Here is a 22,565-nt window from a genome sequence, read left to right on the forward strand (position 1 = left end):
ACTTCAGGTTTCACTCCCACATTGAGCAGACACTTCATTATTTAACTGCAATAATGTTTACAGTGATGTTAAACCCCACTCACTCACTCACTCAGTATAGTAATTATTGTTTTACTCTGCTTTTACCATATTTCAACAATGTTGAATTGGGCTCCACACATTGTACACGCGTGTGGGACTGAACCTGGGTCTTCAGAGTGATGAGAAAACACTTTGACCATTAGGCTATCCCAAGGCTCCAGTAAGTTTGGTTTAACCCAACTTTAATGAGCACTTCTGTTATGTGTCAAGGCATGTCAGTTTGATGGTAGAGGTAGTGGTGTTTCCATTATGTTGAAATAAGCTGAACAATCAACAAGCTGAAAGATCAGGGATCATAACTGGACAGAATATATGGTTCAAACAGTCATTCTCATCTCACAACAACCTATATAATGAACAAGCTTTGAGTCTTTGCTTCTAAAGTGTGTTTTCTGTTCCTGGGGACCTGGGGAGTGACACCAAAACTGGCACCCATTACCAAATCAAACCCGTCTTTCAAGCTGCCCGGGTCCGAGGGGTAGCCTAGTGGTTAAAGCGTCGACTCGTCATGCTGAAGTCCCCAGTTCGATTCCCCACATGGGTACAATGTCTGAAGCCCATTTCTGGTGTCCCCCGCTGTGATATTGCTGGAATATTGCTAAAAGCATAAAACCATACTCACTCAAGGTAAATATATGAAAATCATGGGGTCCTAGATTCAAATACCTTAGGACTGGCTGGCTGAGTATGGTTTTATGCCGTTTTTAGCAATATTCCAGCAATATCACGGCAGGGGACACCAGAAATGGGCTTCACAAGTTGTACCCATGTGGGGAATCGAACCCGGGCCTTCGGCGTGACGAGCGAACGCTTTAACCACTAGGCTACCCCACCGCCCCGCAAATACCTTAGGAGAAATCCTTAAATACCAAAGAAGGTCCTACCCTCCCCTAAACTCCAGGCAGTGCATATACTATTCTGAATGCTTCCATGGACAATGAGCTGAGGTCAAGTGGGATTTAATGCCATGTTCAAAACTATCGGAATTCAGTGGTAACAAGCACCATTTCTTAACATCTTTTAGTATCATGGAGATGAGCCACGGACCTTCCTTCCGGGCAGACACAAACCAACAGGAAATAGTTCAGTAAACGTATGTTTACCGGCAGAAAGATCCTCACCCAATGGGGTAACCGAATTCCTCTTCAACCCCCCTGATTGTAAAGCTAATGTATGCTTCATTCATAACTCCTACACAAACACTACAAAGATAGTATTATTCAGCACAATAATACAGGTAGTATGACAATACACCTGACAACAGCTAGCCAAACTTGAAGAACATACACAGCTGAGCTTTTCGAAAGAGAACACTTGATTACTGATGTCTCAAAATAATATATAGGGACAAGATAGGATACTGACAATGTCCACAGGACAACTCATACGGTACAAAATTCATACTGGCTCACAGACTTGTTCAGATTTAGACTTCAGTTTGAAGTATGAAGTCTGTGGTATCTAGAATTATCGTAGAAGGCCTCTGTAACTTGATAATTAATTTTGCCTAGCAAATTTCCATTATCGATCATACTACTGTGATGTCACAGGTAATTTGTATACTTATTACTTACACGAAACCTGTTCACTAAACAGTAATGATCAAATTTGTGAACAAAAATTTATAAGTCTACCTTCCCTGTTTTGTTGAGCATAATTGGAACCACAATTAAAGGCTTCTTAAAATACAAGAAAAAATAAATTTATTCTGGGCAACATTTGACCTTTGAAATATTTCCCAGAATACCAATCCCTGTTTGGGATCTTCCTGAAAGCAATGAACATTGGTTGGAATCCCAGATTTAAACTGAGTTTGCTTAGAGAATGTTACTTGAAAACTTTTGCTCTTGCAACTTTTAAAGGACAGAATGATCAATAAAATATCTGAGCTCTTGAGACTGAATTCAAAGACAGTTTGTGCTACATACCCGACATCTAACACCCACCAACTATTAACATGAAAGGCAAGAGCTCATTGACAAAAAAAGACTGAAACAAAAAGAGCATATTCTGCATATTTTCTTATCAATTAAGAAAGCAGAACAAAGTTTGCACACTGAGTCCTTGAGGCAACGAAAATTGAGTCGATACAGACATTGATCTCCTTTCTGCAAGTCTGGGTAGCTCTTAGGGTAGCATACAACTTCAATATGAAATAGATTAGAAACCAAAAATAGCTCATCTTTACATTTATAGAGTAGCGACTGTCAATAAATCCATATGTTGTTTGCCTTAGTTAACTAAAGTTAGTACAAGACTATCTACGGGGTGGGCTGCACATGTTAATAAATGACGTTGGAAGTATATTTGTGTGACTGCCAGATATTGTTGATCGATGGACATGTCTGTTGCCACGGTCTACACAGCCTAATAGCAACTGATCAAATAAACATTAATCTCAAATTTCATCAGATTCTATCAGTCTTTTTTCCCCTTTTATATGTCGCAAAGTACATAAAACTTTGCTTGTACTTCGTGTCAGAATAGGTTTAGGCTGTGAAAAATTATTTAGAAAGGGATATTTTTTACGTTTTTTCTCTTTCTATTTATACGTGGCAAAATACACAAGACTTCACTTGATACATGCCATGAAGGATCACAAATTATACTGCTCTGAAAAGCAGATGCTGGGTTTTACCCTGACTTACAGAGCGGTGCAGCAGCAGGGGTTCAAAAAATCCCATTGCCCGACGCCCGGGACAAGTCAGCTTTCATTTCGGGCAATCAAATAATGGTATGTTACTTGTCCGTGGGCTACTAGATAATTTCCGATTATGGTTTCAAACTGCAAATAAACTTGGATTTAATTTCATATCTGCTCAAAATGTAGCTATTAAATTTTGCAATGATAATAAAGTAGAGTTGTCTTTCTTTGCTATTTATCACTTTTCAATAAATAGTCCTGTAAACATTAACATCAAATACCATGTTGATTTATTCTTTCATAATTACATCATCTTGATTATGTCATAAAATCAGGGCAAGTGGAAAATTAGTCAGGACAAGTTACTTTCTTAAAGTCACTTGCCCTGTGGCAAGAGGTTTTTAAAAATTTTTTGGGTTAAAGCATTCCCACATCAAGCTGAGGACCATGTTCAATTCCCCACATGGGTAATGAGTGAAGCCCCTTTCTGGTGTATCCTACCATCATATTGCTAAAAAGCGTAAAACCATACTCAATCACACTGCCTTACATAACTTAAGGTCAAGCTGAACCTCAATGATTAATTTCAAAGATCCTTAGGATCCCATGATCCCATAATGAACTGGCGTAGTGTACAATTCTGTAAGACATTATGACCTTCTAATTACTGGACCTCTACATTTCTCATTGAGAGGGAGCGGTGGGGTAGCCTAGTGGTTAAAGCGTTCGCTCGCCACGCCCGAAGACACGGGTTCGATTCCCCACATGGGCACAATGTGTGAAGCCCATTTCTATGTCCCCCACCGTGATATTGCTGGAATATTGCTAAAAGCAGCGTAAAACCATACTCACTCACTCTCATTGAGAGTTATGGACAATGAATATATTTGTGCAACTCTTGAGGCAGTAGGGTACGTTCTCTGTGTCCATTTCATACAATTGTTCATACTCTAGGCAGATTTGTGTAAAATACTGGAATAAGTATCCTCTTGCTGTGAATCTTTCAGAATCATGTCCTGCTTCATATTATGGCATAACATTTTATTTTTTACGTCTTTAAATATTTTTAGCACCTGATTAGACTGAAAGACAAAAAAAACAAACACTGAAATTAGAAATAACCTTAATAATTTCGACAATATATTAGTGGCAGATTCTCTCTGATACAGTTAGGTGAAATGATAAAAAAACTCAAGATTATATCACTTCTTTTTGAAAGCAGTGGTGATTAATGTATATAAAATGTCTTTTCTAACCAAAACATTAAAAAATCAATAATTGTTTTATATCCTGCTATATCAAAATCATTCATAAGTAGCACTACTTACCTTAAAATTGAAAATCATTACGCTACTATTGTTCACCACCAACATTGATTTTTAGGTCACAGTTTTTGTTAACCAACTAAAAACATGTTAGGCTTTAAATGGAAGGAAATACATAAGATAACCTTGAAACTGTGACAATCACAAATATTTCTAAAAAATGAAACATACAACTTTATGGATGACAACTTCTTATTTATTGTATAGAGCATCGTTTCGATGTAGATCCCTACATCGTTATCAAGCTAAAAGTGATAAAAGTGATTAGCTTGATAACGATGTAAGTATCGCTCTATGCAATAAATAGAAGTTGTCATCCATAAAGTTGTATGTTTCAATTTTGAGTCACCAACTTCTAGAATGCCGATCAAACAATGACCAATATTTCTGCCCCTCTCGCGAGGACTAAATCAGAACATCAGTATCTCATACTACAAAAATCATTTTAAAAACATGCATTTGCGACAACTGTCTGTGAATGCAGAGAATGCAAAGAAGACCTAGCAGCTTAGCAGGGGACCATATCTAGAGGATAACAATTAATACGTCTAATTAATCAGCTGATAAATATGAGAGTGTGCAGTTAAAATTAGACAAACGAGATAGTCACAACAAAGCTAAGTTGGCACGCTTGGTGTCAGTTTTTACAAGTAGTGTAAATTAAATTGTGGGGTGTCTGATCAGCGTGATAAAGTCAGTGGTGTCTGAAATGTAAGATGATTTCATTGCATGGCAGATAACGTCAAACTCTTGTCAGAGTCGTGTGCCTAACCTTCCTGAATTTCACACCAGGGGGCAGTACAGGAATACTCCAGTGACAAATTGGGGTTAAACGCTGAAACAAGGCAGACAAATATGAAGACCTCATGTCACTGACACGCGATGATGACCTTATGAGCCTCTATGTCCGGTCTACAACATGGAAGGGCATCCAAAAAAGCATCTAATACTCAAGAATGTCTGGTCTATTGTTTGCATCAGTTGTAACTAAGTATGCCATGAATTTCCCATCAGAGATCACTACTCCCCTGTGTGGTGTTCAATCTATGAGGAGTTTATCTCATCTTTTGTATGACAATGGGCAGGACTTCCCCAATTTGTCATCATACAGAGTGGTAGACACACACGTTTAAAGGGATCATCAATTGGCAGATAAGGCAGACCCTGAATTCTTTTATGACACTGACTGGTCCCCTGGATGGTTGGGCCTATTGTGTAGAAGGGGCTTCTTTTTCAACAGTTTCTTGAACTAGCATTGAGTGAGGCACATACAAACATGTGATAATTCAGTCAACGATTGAGGCACACGATCGTGTCACGCTACGACTCAAGATGGAAGCAGTAGGAGGCGTCGTGCAATCAAATGAATTAACTTCAAGCACACAAGTACCATTCATCATAAATAACACATACAATCCTCAAATTAGGAGATTGAATCATACCCTACTGAGAGATGTCACATAAAGAAGGAAGACATATTGAAAAATAAAATTTACAAACAGCTTAGACTTTGATCAAGCATATTTATGTAACTGCATAGATCATTAACACTAATGGATTCAAATATATAGGTTTGTGAATTGTTTGAAAACAATAAAGAGGCAAAAAACTTAAAACGTTGAGTCATGTCATTAAAAAATATATATATACTTGTCCTCTTTGACTTCAATCACAGCTTTCTGAAAGGTTATTAACAACATAAATATACATTTATGATTTATCAAAAATGTCCTTTCCATGTCTGATGACAAAAATGTTATTTGTCTGTATTTGAAAAAGGCAATCATAACTTAAAATCACATTAAACTCCTTTCTAAGTTCTGATATTAAAATTTTATGTTTTCTATTGAAATAAGACTTTTTCTGTAGATGCAAAAGTAATGAAAATTACATATGTGGGAGGCGACATTATACCTATTGTACATTTAAGTAACAGAGTTATTAATTTTAATCTTCATGTAGTATATCTACAAAATGGCCAACTATTTATTGACATACAACATGAAAACATATTTGGGAAATTAGGTGTGACCAAAGTTTGCAACGTTCGTACGTGTTGGTGATGGTACGAAGTGAAATAAAGATGAAATCAAGCTTATATAGTTCCTATTTCTGAAAGTGATATATCTCTGGACTGTACAATTACTATACACACATACTTTTAAAATGATTTTTATGTTTTACGAAACATTCTCAATGTCAGATCATGCTTCTGAAGTGGAGATGGGAGAGCGTGAAATGATGCTCTCCATACAACTGCTTCACTGAGTCCAAACAAATCTTAAAAGCCTTTGCTTTAAGGTGTCTTGCAGAGGGGAGTCCGAATGCGAAAGCATTGATAAAAAATCTCCAGTCTAATTCCAGGGACTATTACCGTTTGTAATTTCTGATTTCAATTACTGATAACTCACCAAGGTCCCATCATGTTAAGACCATGATACCCCGTATTTGAAGAAATGAGATGAAAAACTTATATAAAGATGAATTCGATTGCCATGAAAAAAAGGTAATGTCTGAATCATATGACACCGATTACCACTGCTACTCTACACAGAAGTAACAGCTAGGGCGTTCAGGAATTTTAATCCGTGTCGTTTCAAAGGAATACTTATTGCGAACAGTCGATGAATGTGAATAAGCCAGGGTATATCTTCGGCTCTATGTCTTATCCTACCACAGATCCTCTTGATTCAGAGCGTTGCTTTCATCAAAAACAACTCTTACACAGTAGCTATAAAGGGGCTGTCATGGGATGACTGATCATGTTTTGAAATCAAATTAACAATCCAGAAATAAGTGCAATTGTTTGTTTTATGAGTCTCAGGTAAGTCTGCCAGCTAATTTGTCAGCTCTGCATTATATAATGCTATAAGTGTACAGGTGAGACTATGAAAGCCACGAGATATCACCTAAAATAACTGTATAAGTCACAAATAGGTGGTTATGTGTTCCACCACCTAACATTTATTAAAACCACTCTAAGTGCAACATTATGCCTATATTTTGATCTATTCACTTCTTTTTCTTCTGCTGTAAAGAAATCAATCACAAGTTTAAATTACACTGATAGTTTGTTCTCTTTTGAAATCTGAAACTGTAAACTCTGAAAAAGACGTGTGTGCACTTAGGTCTGACAAAGCTTCACCAAAATTAATGTTATACCAAATATACAGCATTTTCAAATGCAAACCCAGCAAAATTTTATGCCTTCTGGTCTTCCTTCCATACACTTTTTGCTAATTATACCAATCTAGATGTTATATAAGTATAATAAAATTTGATAAGTGCATCTGAATACAAGTACTGGTATACATATTAGCCTTGGGTAAGGATAACAGATACATTACAGTAAATTCACCCTGAACATACGATGATGATTGTTTTGTATTGATGTATTGATTGATTGTATTGATGGTGATGTTTGCACAATGTTTGATGACGAGGATGTGTTGTGTATGATGCTTTTGTACTACAACAACAACAAATGTACTTTGGGAAATAAAAATATTCACAAAAAAAATAAAATAAATGAATGTTATGTTTCTTTGTCATCTATTTGCCAACCAAATTTTTCTTCCAAATGGTTTGAATTACAATTTTCCCTTTTAACAAAACTCCTACACACCATACTTCCAAGTCAGTTTCTCACATTTGGGAAAGAAATAATAAGTTTGACCACAAATCAAACTGCTTCTATCCTCACATACATTGAAGGCAAAACTGAGATTCACACTCGGAACCAGCTGATCCTGGTCATGACCAAGGGACATAACTCATGGTCTCTGTGAGCCAAGTAAAGTTGGCCTTGTCAAACTTGTGACTTGACAGTCTTGTTACCCCTTGCAAGCCTGGTGCATGAGAACTTAGTTTAAACACCAGATTATAAAACATCATAAAATATAAAACATGTGGAATTTCAAAAGCGATAGCAGAATTATATGAGTGTTGATATAGGACAGTTCACACATGTGCAAGAATGTTCATTCACTGTCAAAGTATCCAATTCAATACCAAAGGTAAGTCAAATGTAAATCTCCTCAGAGCAGTCAGTTTGGTCTGGACCTTGCTATCTCTAATTAGTTTCCAGTATTTCAGGTACTTTGATTTCTATGATTTGACTGTACACAAAAAAGAGACAAGAGGGCCATAACTCTAATGCCCTCATAACCTACCTAATGTTGTCTCATAATCTTCACAAGCATGGTTTATATGAAATAGTTGCACACATCCTAGAGTGGTTGTCTTAAATGTGATAACATGCCTGCCTTATTAGAAATCCCCTGACTATCTCACATGTCATGAGAACTATGTAAGAGACCATGGACTACCGTATTACTTCAAATAAATGCAGGGCTTCATGACTGTGGAGTCCACTGAATGTCGAGCAGTTTTTATGTACAGAATTCTCTCAATTATAATCTATGCAATTAAAGATAAATCTAAGATAATGAGTCTCTGAAAGGAACATGCATTTAATTGAGGAAATACAGTACTATATATACCAGCAGCCATCAGGCAATGGGCAAAGATAATTTGGGACTCAACCCCCGAAAATGTCCTAGAATTCGTACTTTACTAAGAAAGTGTAATCCCAAATATAACATGTTACATTTGACAACTTTCTAAATGGCATTGTGTAATCACAGATAATTTTGCCTCCATTATAGATATGAAACCATTGACCGTTGGTCATGCTGGTTGGCCTAATTTCATATAAGTGAAGCAGGGTGTGGAGTTATCCCACAGATGATGATGGATGTCACTTTGGATCAGAAAGTCGGTGGTTCGAATCCCGGCATGGGACTGAACTTTTTAGATAATCTCACACTTCATCGGATGTTCAATGGTCCAACACAAACACACTTCCATTGACACTAAACCATTCTGATCACTTCGTCATTCTTGATTTCACTGGTTATTCTGAATGTGCATTTTATCAAGTAAAACTGGACCACGTAGGCCATTAAAACAGAGGGACAATGGGGTAGCTGAGTGGTTAAAGGGGTTGCTCGTCACGCCAAAGACCGAGGTTTGATTCCCCATGTGGGTACAATGTGTGAAACCCATATCTAGTGTTCCCCATCCGGATACTGATGGAATATTGCTAAAAGTAGCATAATGCTAAACTCACTCCTCACTCACTCATAGAAACCGCACATCAGCCCTAACATGGTCTTAGATTCCGCTTCCCAAATCCACACATTCCTATTACTTTTATATTACAAAACATGGCTAACTGTTAAACACAGACCACTTCATCTTCACAACCACTCAAAAATGCTTATCGTCAAAAAACCTTGGAGTAAAGGTACAAAGTGAACGAGCCATGTTGGCACATTAGGCCAGGGCTAGCCATGGGGGTGATAAGGCATGCAGGGGGATTTTCATAATGATTACATTGGATTACCGCTGAGCTGTGTGATACTGAATCAACAAGTCACAGGCTATAATTACCACACAGATTAAGACAACCATACCTGTCTTTTATATACTACACCAAGCACGTCGTCCCTGCTTTGATAGGGTAGTGAACAGGCTGAAACGTAGCACAGGCAAAGTATCTGTATCTAGAGCTTAGGAACAAGACAAGGGGTTGTGTAACTAGGAGCCTTATAAAGTTAACGCCAAACCTCACACTCAAGTTGCATGACAAACATTGATGATTTAAAATGGTTAAATAGAAAAACCAAGAGATATTGCTCTCTGAAAAACAATTTGCTGTTATATGGGAGACCTAGGAGCTTGAAATAGTGCCACAGGTACTGTGGCTCACCTGAATATACAGTCAACAGTTTGAAATGGCAACAAAGACCAAAACTTAATAAAAGTTGCTGTCCAATCGTATCATAACATCGCCATGAGGAGAATCAAGCCAAAAGTTCAGCGTCATCAGTCTCTCATTTTCTGAGAAGACGTTTACAGAGAAATCCTGGTGAAAACAAGTCAAAACTTAAATTATCACCAAAAAATTGCACATGTACGTTGAGGCCCACATTTAACCACACATGTGCCATATTTCATGAGTAATAGCCACAGCAATTTTCAGTCCTAATTTTAAATATATTTACTTGAATATTACTTAAAAATTATACCATTTATGGACATGACACTGACAAATCAAGGATTATAACTTCAATTTGTAACACATGATCAGTAGATCGTGGCACAGCTAAGGGACAAAACTCTTCACAGTGGAAGCTGGTTACATGTTAAAAAACTTGATCAGAACCTTTGAATCATGTATACCTCAAAACTTTTCACCAAACACACTGAAGACATAAACCACATCAACAACAAAATATTTATGATCACTTATAAGGAAGTAGTTATTGAAGATAAATCCTCCATTCTACATGCTCTGTTTTTACACAAGAATTCCTATATTTTCAATAGTATGGACACGACAGAACTTTTGTAATCATCAGTAAAGTGCTAATGAGGGGGCTGGTGAGAGTGGTGTCGTAGCAAACACTTGCATTTTCTGCACAAACATTAAGAACACACTTCTTCTGGAAAAGCAAAGAGGAGGCATGATACAACATTGTGCAACACTGAGAAACATCTGCTCATTTCCCCTCTGAAAGATAGTAAATATTTGTTGACTGGCCTGTTCTATATTTGAAACTTTGAATGTTTAATGAAAACATTAGATGGATCCCAAATATTGTTACAAATGGATTGTGTTATACTGGGATTGCCAATAATATGATGACATTTAATTCCTCCTCTGAACTGCTGTTTTGGCTTGTGTGGTGGTTCTGATGAGAATACTTAATGCTGGGATATACGCCGGATATACACTGCTTGTTTTCTGTATATACACTTGATATCAGGCTGTTTGTTTCAACAACTATGCATCTATCCAGTACACATTGTGGCTCTTAACAATTGAGTTTACACCTGCAAATATTTAGAGGAGTTTCGGATAAAATGAAAAATCTCATCACAAACAATCATGAATTTTTTCAGAAGACTGAAAAATGTAAGCCAGCCCAACATGGTTAAAGAACACCCCATTCCTTCATATTATTGTAGTCAATCTGCCAAGCTGTGCATGATACGTTATAGCATTATATGAAAGTATTTGCTGTTCCTTAAATTCATTTGAAAGTATATCACAAGGCCAGGAAAGTAATAATGTATGTTTCCTATTTCTATAATGTTAGACAATGTTAACCTTCAATGCAGTGTCAGCAAAAGCAGATTTAAATGAAGATTATGACTTGTATATCTATTATTAAGCACAACAAATGTAATCTGGTGGCATATAATATGAGCAATACAAGATGGTGATAAAATCTATTATTTATGTTGCAACTCAAGACAAAGACCCAAAACTTTAAGAGTCTGTCATCTAAATATTTCTGGTAAGGAAACTTTACGGGGGCGGATACAGCTTTTTGAGAAAGGAGGGGTGCACAGTTAATTTTCACCCGTTTTCACAAGGGTTTCTTTCTGGACAAAACAGGGGGTGCACACCCCTGCACCCCACTGACTGGATCTGCCTATGCTCTAGCACACATACCAGTCTTCATTTTTGTGGGCTAATGTGTATACATTGTGTAGATTATTGACCTACAGTAAGATATTGTTGAGATATTTAGCACACATGCCTTCTTATCCTTACACTGTCAGTTCACAGAATGATATGTGGGACTGTTATATGCTCATGCTATCCACATATATGCCTGATCAAACCATTACTGACTCACACAAAATAAACCTCATCACATTTCAATGGACAAATGTTGTTTGCTGTTTAATGCCACACTCAGCAAAACTCCAGCAATATGACATTGGCTTGTAAATATTCCAATCTGGGCCAGACAATCCCATGAACGGTATTGTGAGCAAGGAGCAATACAGACCCGGAACAAGAACGTGTTATCACCTGGCCACGCAATCCTATTAGTTACCCCTGGTGTCCATCAAAATTTGCAAAGGACCAATTCTAACGTGGAATCCCCAAGATGTGGATAATCAAGTGACAATAGTACATGCATGGGTCAGCCACAGTGGGATATCCTGGCGTGTTAAACACCTCCAAATGAACTTTATTTAGCGCCGGAATTCTCTTTGACAATATTGATAATTCCAAGGGCTCACTCCAACCACGGGTCAAAGGTATTGATGATGTCTGTGTTTTCAGTTGAGCTGGTAGCCCATTACCGTCCTGTGACTCAATGTTAACATTTCTCATGTGTTGAAGCATGAGTGGCAACACTAACAAGCTGACGGAGGTGCCGTGAGTTTACCCTTCAGCTTCAGGGAAGCTGGATGCCTTTCTTTTATTGAACACCCTCCACTCGGAAAGTACATTACATCAAAATATTTATATAGCTTCTAAGACAACTTTTTAATCACGTCACATTGAACCATCAAACAATAATTAGGAGTTGTTAGGGGTAAATAAATATATCCTGCCTTGGTTTTCATTTAACCATGAGGGCTGCTTTTTTAATTATTGTAGTCTATCCAATAGTCTCTATGCTCTTCCACAAATTACTGATTATCAATACAACACAAAAAATTAATTCCCAAAATTACCATTGTTAATATGAACAATGAGAAATCAGAAAATTCAATTTTATACATTTAATGGATCATACTTAGCATTAAATTGCAGGGGTAATTCTATCTATACACATTCAGTATAAACAAGCTTGTAATTAATCAATACATCAACATAATGTGATACTTCTAAACTGACATGCCAATGCTAAAATTTCCAACTGTTCCCAACAGCAACAATGTAGACTGCTAAAGCTATAATAGTCCGATATATCCCAGTTATAGCGAAAATTTCCAACAGCAACAATGTAGATGGCTAAAGCTATAATAGTCCGATATATCACAGTCATAGCTAAATTACTCAAGCACTTTAGTGTAAACCCACTTCACTTAAACACTCACTCACTCTTACTTCTTTCTTTCAAACTTTAACACCGACATCAGACTTCTCTATTAGGATAACAATTAAATCGTTTAAAACCACAAAAACCTCAAAGTGTAAATTGGTTACTTAGAGCAAAGCTTGCTGTTCCTTCATGTAAACACTGGGCCTATTTTGAGTTGTGTTGAGGATGAGCCCGCAGACACGGATGTCCTGCTTCATTGCAGGACCTCAGAGGTGCATGGCATGTCAATCAAGGCAGCTTGTTTGGTCTCCATGGAGGTTGAGAAAATAGACATCACTTTGCCTGTTTAACTAACCAATTCACTATTTTAGCCTAAATTTCCCCGCATTTTCCTGGTTTTTACGGAGGTCCTGGCAAATACATGAATGGACGCTTTGATCATGTGGAGATACAAATGCTTTAAGTAATGAAAACATTGGATTTGAAATTTTTTATTTGGTTTGATTTGGAAGGGATAAAATTTTATGGAAATTACATTCAGGAGATGGCCAAAGCATCATGATTCATCTAGAATTCCTCCCCACCTTAGCAGACAGTGGTTCATCAACCCTGACAAACTTTAGCGTAGATTGTCCTCTGTCAAGGGCTGGAAGTGACCATTAGTGTTTGGTTATACGGCTGGCACACCCTACTGAACAGAAGATATTCCCAGTTTTGACTCATCCACGCTAAGCAGCAAACAACTCTGTTAATTTGTTTTCAGCAGTAATGAGTGAGTGAGTGAGTGTGGTTTTACACTGCTTTTAGCAATATTCCAGCAATATCACGGTGGGGGACACCAGAAATGGGCTTCACACGTACCCATGTGGTGAATCGAACCCGGGCCTTTGGCGTGACGAGCCAACGCTTTAACCACTAGGCTACCCCACCACCCCTCAGCATAAATGGTTCAAGTAGTAGTCCCTGAAATTTACCGCAGTCAACATACAGGACATTAGAAACTGCTGGTGTAATTAAAGATCTTAATTGTGCGTAGGAATTCTTTTTTCCTACCTAGCTAGTTATCATGCTATTTTTAACATAAATGAAAAAGGATTATGAGTTTACTGATATCAAACCTTTATATTAGTAATAAAGAATGGAAGTGAACAAGAAGAATTTATAACGTGACAACAGTACAATAACGCCCCTGGTTTAATAAAAGTATTTCTGAAAGATAAACTTGTGAAATTACAGCATCATCATTTTTTTTTTTAAAGTTCAGTTCAGCACTAATAATAACGTGTGCTGATTACCAAATAGCTGGCGGTAATGTCTCTATCCGTGGAACCAACAGTACATCATATCTTATCTTTCGGCACAGGAACCATTCAGCTTCAACAATGCACTACCTTAAACATTTGCCTAATGATCTCTTGTAAGTGCCATGCACATATTTGCACAGTGCTGATATCCATAATCAGAACACACGACAAACACAAAACCCATTTCTCTAAAAGTTAAATATTATGATCTGTTTACCTTTAACAACTCAATTACTTGAAAATGTGAAAATATTGTTAGCATATAAAAGAAAAGGTAAGGGTATAGAATGATCTATTTTAACAATAATTACCGAAGTGTTAGTCTAAATACTAGTCCTACGCTGGGTGCTATTTCTGTGTGAGGTGTATTGCCCCAGCAGTATATATAATTGTAAGTGTCTAGAATTGTTGCCGCATATTGCCATTCTTCGTATCAAGCGCTCAGTGAATATAGATGTTATTTACTCACCTATCAATGAGGCAAGTAGGCATATATGGCTTATAGCATGCCAGGAGGAGAGAGGAAACAGAGAACAGGTTTAATACTATTGCTAATCAATATTTATGGAATGTTTTGATTGATTTCTTGGACAAGTGAGAATGACAAATTTAGGCGGAGCAGACCTACAGCCAGTGTGTCATTGTTCTGCCCACTGTTGCATAGCATCAGTGTTGTATGGAGCAAGTTAATGTCTAGATTGGAATGATATCACAAAGTTAACAAACACTCCCTCATACAATTATTGATATGGTGATCGAGTCTTGTTAAATCACAACCTACTCTAGTCAGTAGCTATTCTGGGGCTGAACAAATAACCAGGGGAAACCAGGTGGGCTTATTTGTTAGATTTCAGACAAAAATATTTTGGAGTTATGATTCATGGAGAGCAGATTTTGTGGAGTAGCATGTAGCCAAATCTGTCCGACTCTCTTAAACACTCTCAATCAAATATGTCATCTATGACAGCATTGACTCGGCAATGATTGCATTATGTGTACAATAGGGAGAGAGGTTTTGTGGAAGGTGAAGTATCTGAAAGTGTTCAATACAGACCAAATATAAACCAATGTGTATTTCAAACCCAGACCAAACACCACCTCTTGTAAAGTCTTAAAACATATTAAATTTGAAAGTGGCAGATATTTCTAAGATCTTAGACGACCCTCGCACAGACTACTGGCAAATTGCAGTTCGTTCTGTTAGTCCATGAGTGCAATGATTGATATGCAAATCTGACAAATCTGCATCTTCCGTGAGAATATAGCAATTCTTAAAATACATCGGAATCACCTTACTTCTGATTCAAGTCGAACAAAACCCAAACATGGGATGGGGCTGTAAACATGTTGAAAGGCATATGCACCTCAAGGTTTGTGAAATACTATCTTCCTAATGAACAATTGCAATCTGTTGGTTTACTGACCCGTTCCCAGCTCCTACAGGCTTTAAATTGTCACTATCAAGGCAAATATCAGCAATCTTAAATTCTCCTTTTGTTGTCCATCTTGTGATAAGAAAAGTCACAGTTCCAGTTGGTTGAGGAACAAATACATGCTTGCTAATCCCATTCAAGCAATAATAAGCCAAATACCCCATACACTTGCTCTGGCTTTAGTTTCAACCCGCGATGTGATTTATTAGCTTCTCTCACCTCACTGTTAGAAACAAAAACGCATTTCTGTTGTGAATGTCGACAGTTTCATAAAATATCAAAGGTCCTGTATTCTTTATATTAAGGTTAAAGGAATTGTTAACATGGGCATAATTGATCGCTCTGAGAAACCATTTGTCTTGAGAGTAATTTTGCTCATTTTGAATATGACAGGGTGGGTTTTTTACATTAGCTACAAATTCAAAAAAGATTCAAGAGAAATTGCAAATTGACTCTAGTTTTTCAAAAGAACCAAAGAACACAAGATGGAAACAGGAAGAACCTTTAATTTGAAATTCACGTAACTAATAACATAGGTTGTGCTTATTCTGGACCCATCAGAAAAACACATATATCTGATGCCAGAGTGAGTGAGTTGGTTTTAATCCAACTTTGATCAGTATCTAACTTACATCACAACGTGTCAGCTCACTGTAGGGGAAATCCCCTGGTTATACAGGTCTGAGACTTTAACCACTGGGATGAAACCCATGAGAAGGTGTTGTGCTGAAACAGGGAAACCCAAGACTCAAACCATGAAGGCACTTCCTGGTGCCCTATGCAACTCAGCCACAGGTGCCCCCCTCTGAAGATAGAAGTCACGAGTCTGGGTCAGTTCAGAAAATATATCCATGGAGCAGGTTTTAACCACCCCTCACAAACATTGAGGTCTGGGCACCCCCAATTATTACTTTTAAGGGTCCTTGCAGGTAATATGAGGGTCCTATGCAGTAACGGTTTAGAGATCTGTATGTTTGGATAATGAATCATTGATCATGAGGACTGATGGGTGAATTATCAAGCAATGATGCAAGTAACTGTCCTGAAAGAAACAACTAAACACTTACCAAACTTAGATGTGTTGTGGATACAATGAATAATATTGTGCGTCCCTCAGGACGCAGTGAACTACTTTTCTGTGTCCTTTCTCTACATTTGTGCAAACTGGACAAACATTTGCACAAAGTGTAAAACCCTGCACAGAGTATATACCAGTACATTCATAATAAATTTTAATTTTCAATATTCTTCACGGCAGAATTGAATTATGCAATGTGATCTGAAAATGAATTCGTAACATAATTCTTCATTGTATAGTCACATATGCAATAACCTATAAAACTGCCTTATTAAGAAAAAGTAATGAAATATTGTTTGATCGACATTCTAGAAGTTGGTGAGTCAATAATAAAACATACGACTTCATGGATGACAGCTTCTTGTTTATTGCATACAGCAACGTTTCAGATTTTCACAAGAAGTTGTCATCCAAAAGTTGTATGCATTATTATAGTAATGAAATATACAAAATGATTTTCAACTTACAATTACCTCATTGAAAAAATCAGTAAAGCCTCAAGCCTCAAGATACTGTAGCTCAAAATTAAAATGTCTTTCTAAAAATTACATCAATATTGTTTTTGTTAAAGCCAATTTCTCATTTTCTTTACATGATAAAACATTGAAGGTGTACCTGGAATTGATATGCTAAAAATCAATCTGATCGTACCAGCCCGTGAAACCTGACCATTTCAGGTAGAAATTGGAATCTTAGTTTTTCACTCCAATTTCCAACATTCAATCAACGTCAGCAGCGTTTCTCAGTATCACCCGAGGCCAGTCTCAATTACCAGTTCTGATATGCATGATTTACATAGGGAAATAATGAGACTTTGATAACAGATCTTTTTATTCAAGTGTCAAAATTCTACACGGCAAGGTCTGATTGAGATCTTATCTTAACAAGTTGTAATAAAGTATTCTCCATGTAGGTGTTTAAAATTTGACATTGATGAAGATGATTAAGTTAAAGACTAAATACTGTTTCTCACCTACGTGGGGGTGTTCTCAAAACACCATGGATAACATTTTGCTTGCTATAAAATTGTCAATACCACTCAAAACAACCTAAATGACATTGAAATATTTCCTTACCAGTTAGCCCGAACTTAGTCTGCTGATTGCTAATATAAATACATTTTTATAGCTTTAAGAAGAATAAAATTTAAACAAACTTTGTGAGATGCTCCCAAGGGCAGACAGGTAAATTACAGGTTTATGTTAGAGTTCGGAGGTTGTAGCAGGTCAGAGCCAAGGTGGATGTTTTGTCTGGCTCTTGATATTCTATACCAGTGCTGCTCATTCACATTAGTTCAGCCAATCACTGCTAGAAATTAGAGCCGATAAAAAAGAATTTGAGATATTCCTTCACAATTTCAAGGAAAGACTCGAAACTCAATGAGATTCAGCACACAAGCAAACTCAACATTGGAGAGCAGGTTAAAGCACTGAGCTAGTTAAACGGAAACAGTGTTATTCCTAAAATAACTTTAGGGACAATGATTCTGGCATGACATTATTCTGCATTTTAACATTATCAAAGTAACAAGAAAATTTGAATAAAATTCCATAGTGACACGTAAAACAAAATACATGAAAAAAAACTAAGTTTATATTATAGTAAGTTATACTTAAGAGTGTGAGTGAGAGGAAGATGTTTAATGCCTGACAATATTGCAGTCATAGCATGGAGGCTAATACCTCAAAAGTGAATAAATGCTAGAAGGCTGTTTTATGCCAAGTTGGCAATATTTCAGCCATATTACCAAGAAGAATCACCTCAAAATAATTGAGTGAAAATTGTCTTTTGCCAAGTCAGCACTATTGAAGTCACATTACCAAGGTGATTCATCTTAAGTCAATAAGTGAAAGTTGTTTTATGCCAAATCAACAATATTCAAGTCATGTTACCGAGGTGATTCACCTTAAAGTGGAAGAGTGAAACCTGTTTTATGCCAAGTCCTCAATATGTCGCTCATATGACAGTAATTATACAATTTAGCGAAGCAAAATATGCATACGTATCCATCTTGTGTCAACTACACTTCATTTCGAGGCATGAGCAGACGCAATATGATAGTGATTGCTGTGAAAAATACAGGCCGAAGTTATAAATATGGGAGGGACACACGATTTCACTGCAGATGATATAAACATTCTTTTTTGACATTTTGAGTAAAATTAATAAACTAGATTGCAATCATAAGTCCAGATATGCAAAGAACATGTTTTATTACGAGATCCGATGTCTGATCACGACAAAAAGATGAGCGAAGGTTGATGGTTGGCTTACCTACGAAACATACAATTTTGATACAGATTTTAAGGGTGAAGTTTTAAGGGACCTTGGCTTATCTATGAGATCGGCTTATCTACGGTACTATATGGTATACAAGAAATGGTCAATTTTAAACTGGTGTTTAAAATAGAGACATAATCATACATAATCCCTTCATAACTTTTCTGCAGAAACTTTTCCAATAACAATATGGACAAGACCATCGGAGAATGGCTGCAGTATTTTCATATGACTTTCAACCTAGGCAGGAGGTGGGATTCCATACTGCCTGTAGCTTCTGGTTTTCTGTTTACTCCACAGTCGCATGGCTCTTTCACGGAAAAAATATTTACAGGAACTGTGGGCGAGGTTAGCCAATGGCAAGGTCGTGTAATTGCCGGTCACGTTTCCTTGTGAGAGGTAAATTGAGAACAAGTCACTAAACTTTTGTCAATCACTCAACAAAAGTACTTTTGCGGAATTGTTTTCGGAAATAAACAGGCATGTTGTTTTGATGGAATATGTACATAAACTTTCATATTAACCTCAACAGGCAATGTCAAAACAATTTAGCTTTTATCAATAAATATTTTGGTAAATATAAATGCAACTACTTATCCACGTAGTAAAATCTATGCCACCCAGACGAGTGAGTGAGTGAGTGAGTGAGTGAGTGAGTGAGTGAGTGAGTGAGTGAGAGAGAGAGTGAGAGTGAGTGAGTGAGTGCTGTTACACCACTTCTTGTAGTGTTCCAACCATTTAAGGTGTTTGGTGTGACAAGCCAGCACTTTAACTACTACACAACTAGTTGTTTATCTTATATTTGTTGGCAATACAAAGGGTTACCTCATAATCAAATGACATTGGACTTCAATTATGTTTCTGACATCAGAAATTGGTTATATTAGGGATATTTCAGATCATACCAAATGCTTCAATGAAACACACTTACATATTCAAGACAGCTTCCAAATCCACCATGTCAGGATTGTTTTTTCTCCTTGTCACGTCGACTTATTTCCTAGAAAATCAACAAAGCATTATCAGCATGAACTCTTGTATTAAATACACATTTCTTACACCTGAACTAGTCTGAAATAACAACAGAATATGTAATGTACTTACTAGATTCATGTGATTGCAGGCAATGGCTTGCCATAAGTGGGGTTGTGGGACATGGGTTGGGAGGGTAGTTGGATAGTGGAGTCGTAGGCAGTGGGTAGTGAATAGTGCATTAGTTGGTTGAAAGGAAGTTGGTAGGAGGTAAGAGGGTGGTTAGTAATGGGGTGGTAGGGTCATTGATAGTGGGTAGTGTGATAGTGGGTAGGAGAGAAGTGGGGTAGTGAGTTAAAGGGTAGTGAGAAGTGTTGTAGTGGGTAGGAGAGAAGTGGGGTAGAGGATAAGAGGGTAGTGAGTAGTATGGTAATAGGTTGGGGGTAGGAGGTGTTAAGATTGGGTAAGTAGGAGAAGTGTGGTAGTGGGTATGAGGGGCGATGGGGTAGTGAGTTTGAGGGTCGTGAGAAGTGTGGTAGTGGGTAGGAGAGAAGTGGGGTAGTGAGTTAAAGGGTAGTGAGAAGTGTGGTAGTGGGTAGGAGAGAAGTGGGGTAGAGGATAAGAGGGTAGTGAGTAGTATGGTAATAGGTTGGGGGTAGGAGGTGTTGAGATTGTGGATAGTAAGTAGGGCAGTAGTGGGTATGAGGGACGTGGGGTAGTGAGTTTGAGGGTAGTGAGAAGTGTGGTAGTGGGTAGGGGGAAGTGGGGTAGAGTATAAGAGGGTAGTGAGAAATGGTAATAGGTTGGGGGTAGGAGGTGTTGAGATTGTGGATAGTAAGTAGGGCAGTAGTGGGTATGAGGGATGTGGGGTAGTGAGTTTGAGGGTAGTGAGAAGTGTGGTAGTGGGTAGGGGGAAGTGGGGTAGAGTATAAGAGGGTAGTGAGAAATGGTAATAGGTTGGGGGTAGGAGGTGTTGAGATTGTGGATAGTAAGTAGGGCAGTAGTGGGTATGAGGGACGTGGGGTAGTGAGTTAAAGGGTAGTGAGAAGTGTGGTAGTGGGTAGGGGGGAAGTAGATAGTGGATTAGGAGGGTGTGGGTAATAGGGTAGTGAGCATTGGGGTAGTAGGAAGGAGTGTCAGGGGATAGTGTGAAGCAAGTAGTGCAACAGAGGGTAGGAGTGAAGAGGCTAATGGGTTAGGAGGGTAGTAGGGTAGTAGATAAGAGGATAGTGAGAAGTGGGGAAGTAGGTAGGGTGAGAAGGGTTGTGGAATAGTGTGTAGTGTGGTAGTGAATATGAGGATAGTGGGTTTTAAGGGTAGGGGGTAGGAAGGTTGTCAGGCTGTTGGTGGGTGGGCAGGGCAGCGAGGGACTAATTACTATTTTCAGTTACCAACATGCTATTAGTCATAAAGGTATTATCAAAAATGAAGGTAGTCTGTTGTCAAGGTGTAATACTCGTCACTATATAGCTGGAATAATGCCGATGTGACGTAAAGCCCAACTCAACTCAACTGTAATACACTACTGGGTGAAACAACACATGCACATGGGTGAGTGAGTGAGTTTAGTTTTACACCTCTATTAGCAATATTCCAGCAGTATCAGAAATGGGCTTCACACACTGTGTCCATGTGGGAAATCAAACCCAGGTCTTCAGCATGACAAGCGGATGCTTTAACCACTAGACTACCCCACTGCCCCACATACACCTGGAAATTCCCACTTCATTCTGCTCAATACTGTGTACCTGCAACTCTCATGTTCCTGGAGAGCGTCAGTTGTCATTGATATGATGCACGAAATATCAAGGCTCAAATCAGTATCAATAACATCATCTGAAATAACCATATATTTTGGGTCTCATTTTTAGACATCATCAACATGGGTATCTACTTGCCAAACAGTTTACTATCTGTCACCAACATATTGTCCAATAATAAACTTTTGTCAGGTATCCAGGTATTTTTTGTTGGACAAGTATTCTCAGGCTGTCCACCATGAGATATTATCACGCATCACAGTTATTACGTTACTGTTTGTGACCATATCCCACTTAGTGAGTGAGTGAGTTATTGTTTAACGTCACATCGGCAATATTTCAGCCATATCGTGACGAATATCCCACTTAGACAGTCACAAGTGATAATAACTACTATTGGAATGAAATAAAAAATATTTGCCTAATCCTTTAAGTGAGTGAGAGGGTAGTGAATGGGTGGGTGGGTCATTGATAGGAGTGAGTGAGTGAGTGAGAGTGAGTTGGATTTTACACTGCTGGCAGCAATATTCCAGCAATATCATGGTGGGGGACACCAGAAATGGGCTTCACACATTGTGCCCATGAGGGGAATCGAACCTGGGTCTTCAGCGTGACGAACCAACGCTTTAACCACTAGGCTACCCCACCGCCCCCCCAGCAATATCACAACAGGGGAGACCAGAATGGATTTCACACAAACCTATGTAATTTCAACGCATTTATAAAACAACCAAAACTTTTATTTTGGCCTAAGATGACCGACAGATAAAAATTTATACATAATTTTAATGATTTAATTGATAATGACACAGGCAAAATAGAATTCATAT

The 22,565-nt window shown here is 37.8% G+C and overlaps 1 protein-coding gene across 4 annotated transcripts in view; it reads right to left on the bottom strand.

Moving 5' to 3' along the window:
• The window catches only part of LOC124258723 (cysteine-rich DPF motif domain-containing protein 1-like), a 59,502-nt gene that overhangs the window by 15,861 nt on the left and 21,076 nt on the right, over window positions 1-22,565 (bottom strand). For 2 of the 4 annotated variants that reach the window (XM_046692802.1, XM_046692804.1), the window contains exon 4: window positions 19,935-20,003. The exons of 1 other annotated variant lie outside the window; for it this stretch is intronic. In XM_046692802.1, coding sequence (XP_046548758.1) covers window positions 19,965-20,003 — 39 coding nt within the window. In that variant the 3' untranslated portion in view covers window positions 19,935-19,964. Of the gene's footprint in view, window positions 1-19,930; window positions 20,004-22,565 lie in introns of all 4 variants that reach the window. One more of the 4 variants, XM_046692803.1, reaches the window with a different exon arrangement.

The sequence above is a fragment of the Haliotis rubra genome, unplaced genomic scaffold (assembly GCF_003918875.1).
Source record: "Haliotis rubra isolate DU_JTF1 unplaced genomic scaffold, ASM391887v1 Scf7, whole genome shotgun sequence".
In the NCBI taxonomy this organism is placed as follows: Eukaryota; Metazoa; Mollusca; class Gastropoda; order Lepetellida; family Haliotidae; genus Haliotis; species Haliotis rubra.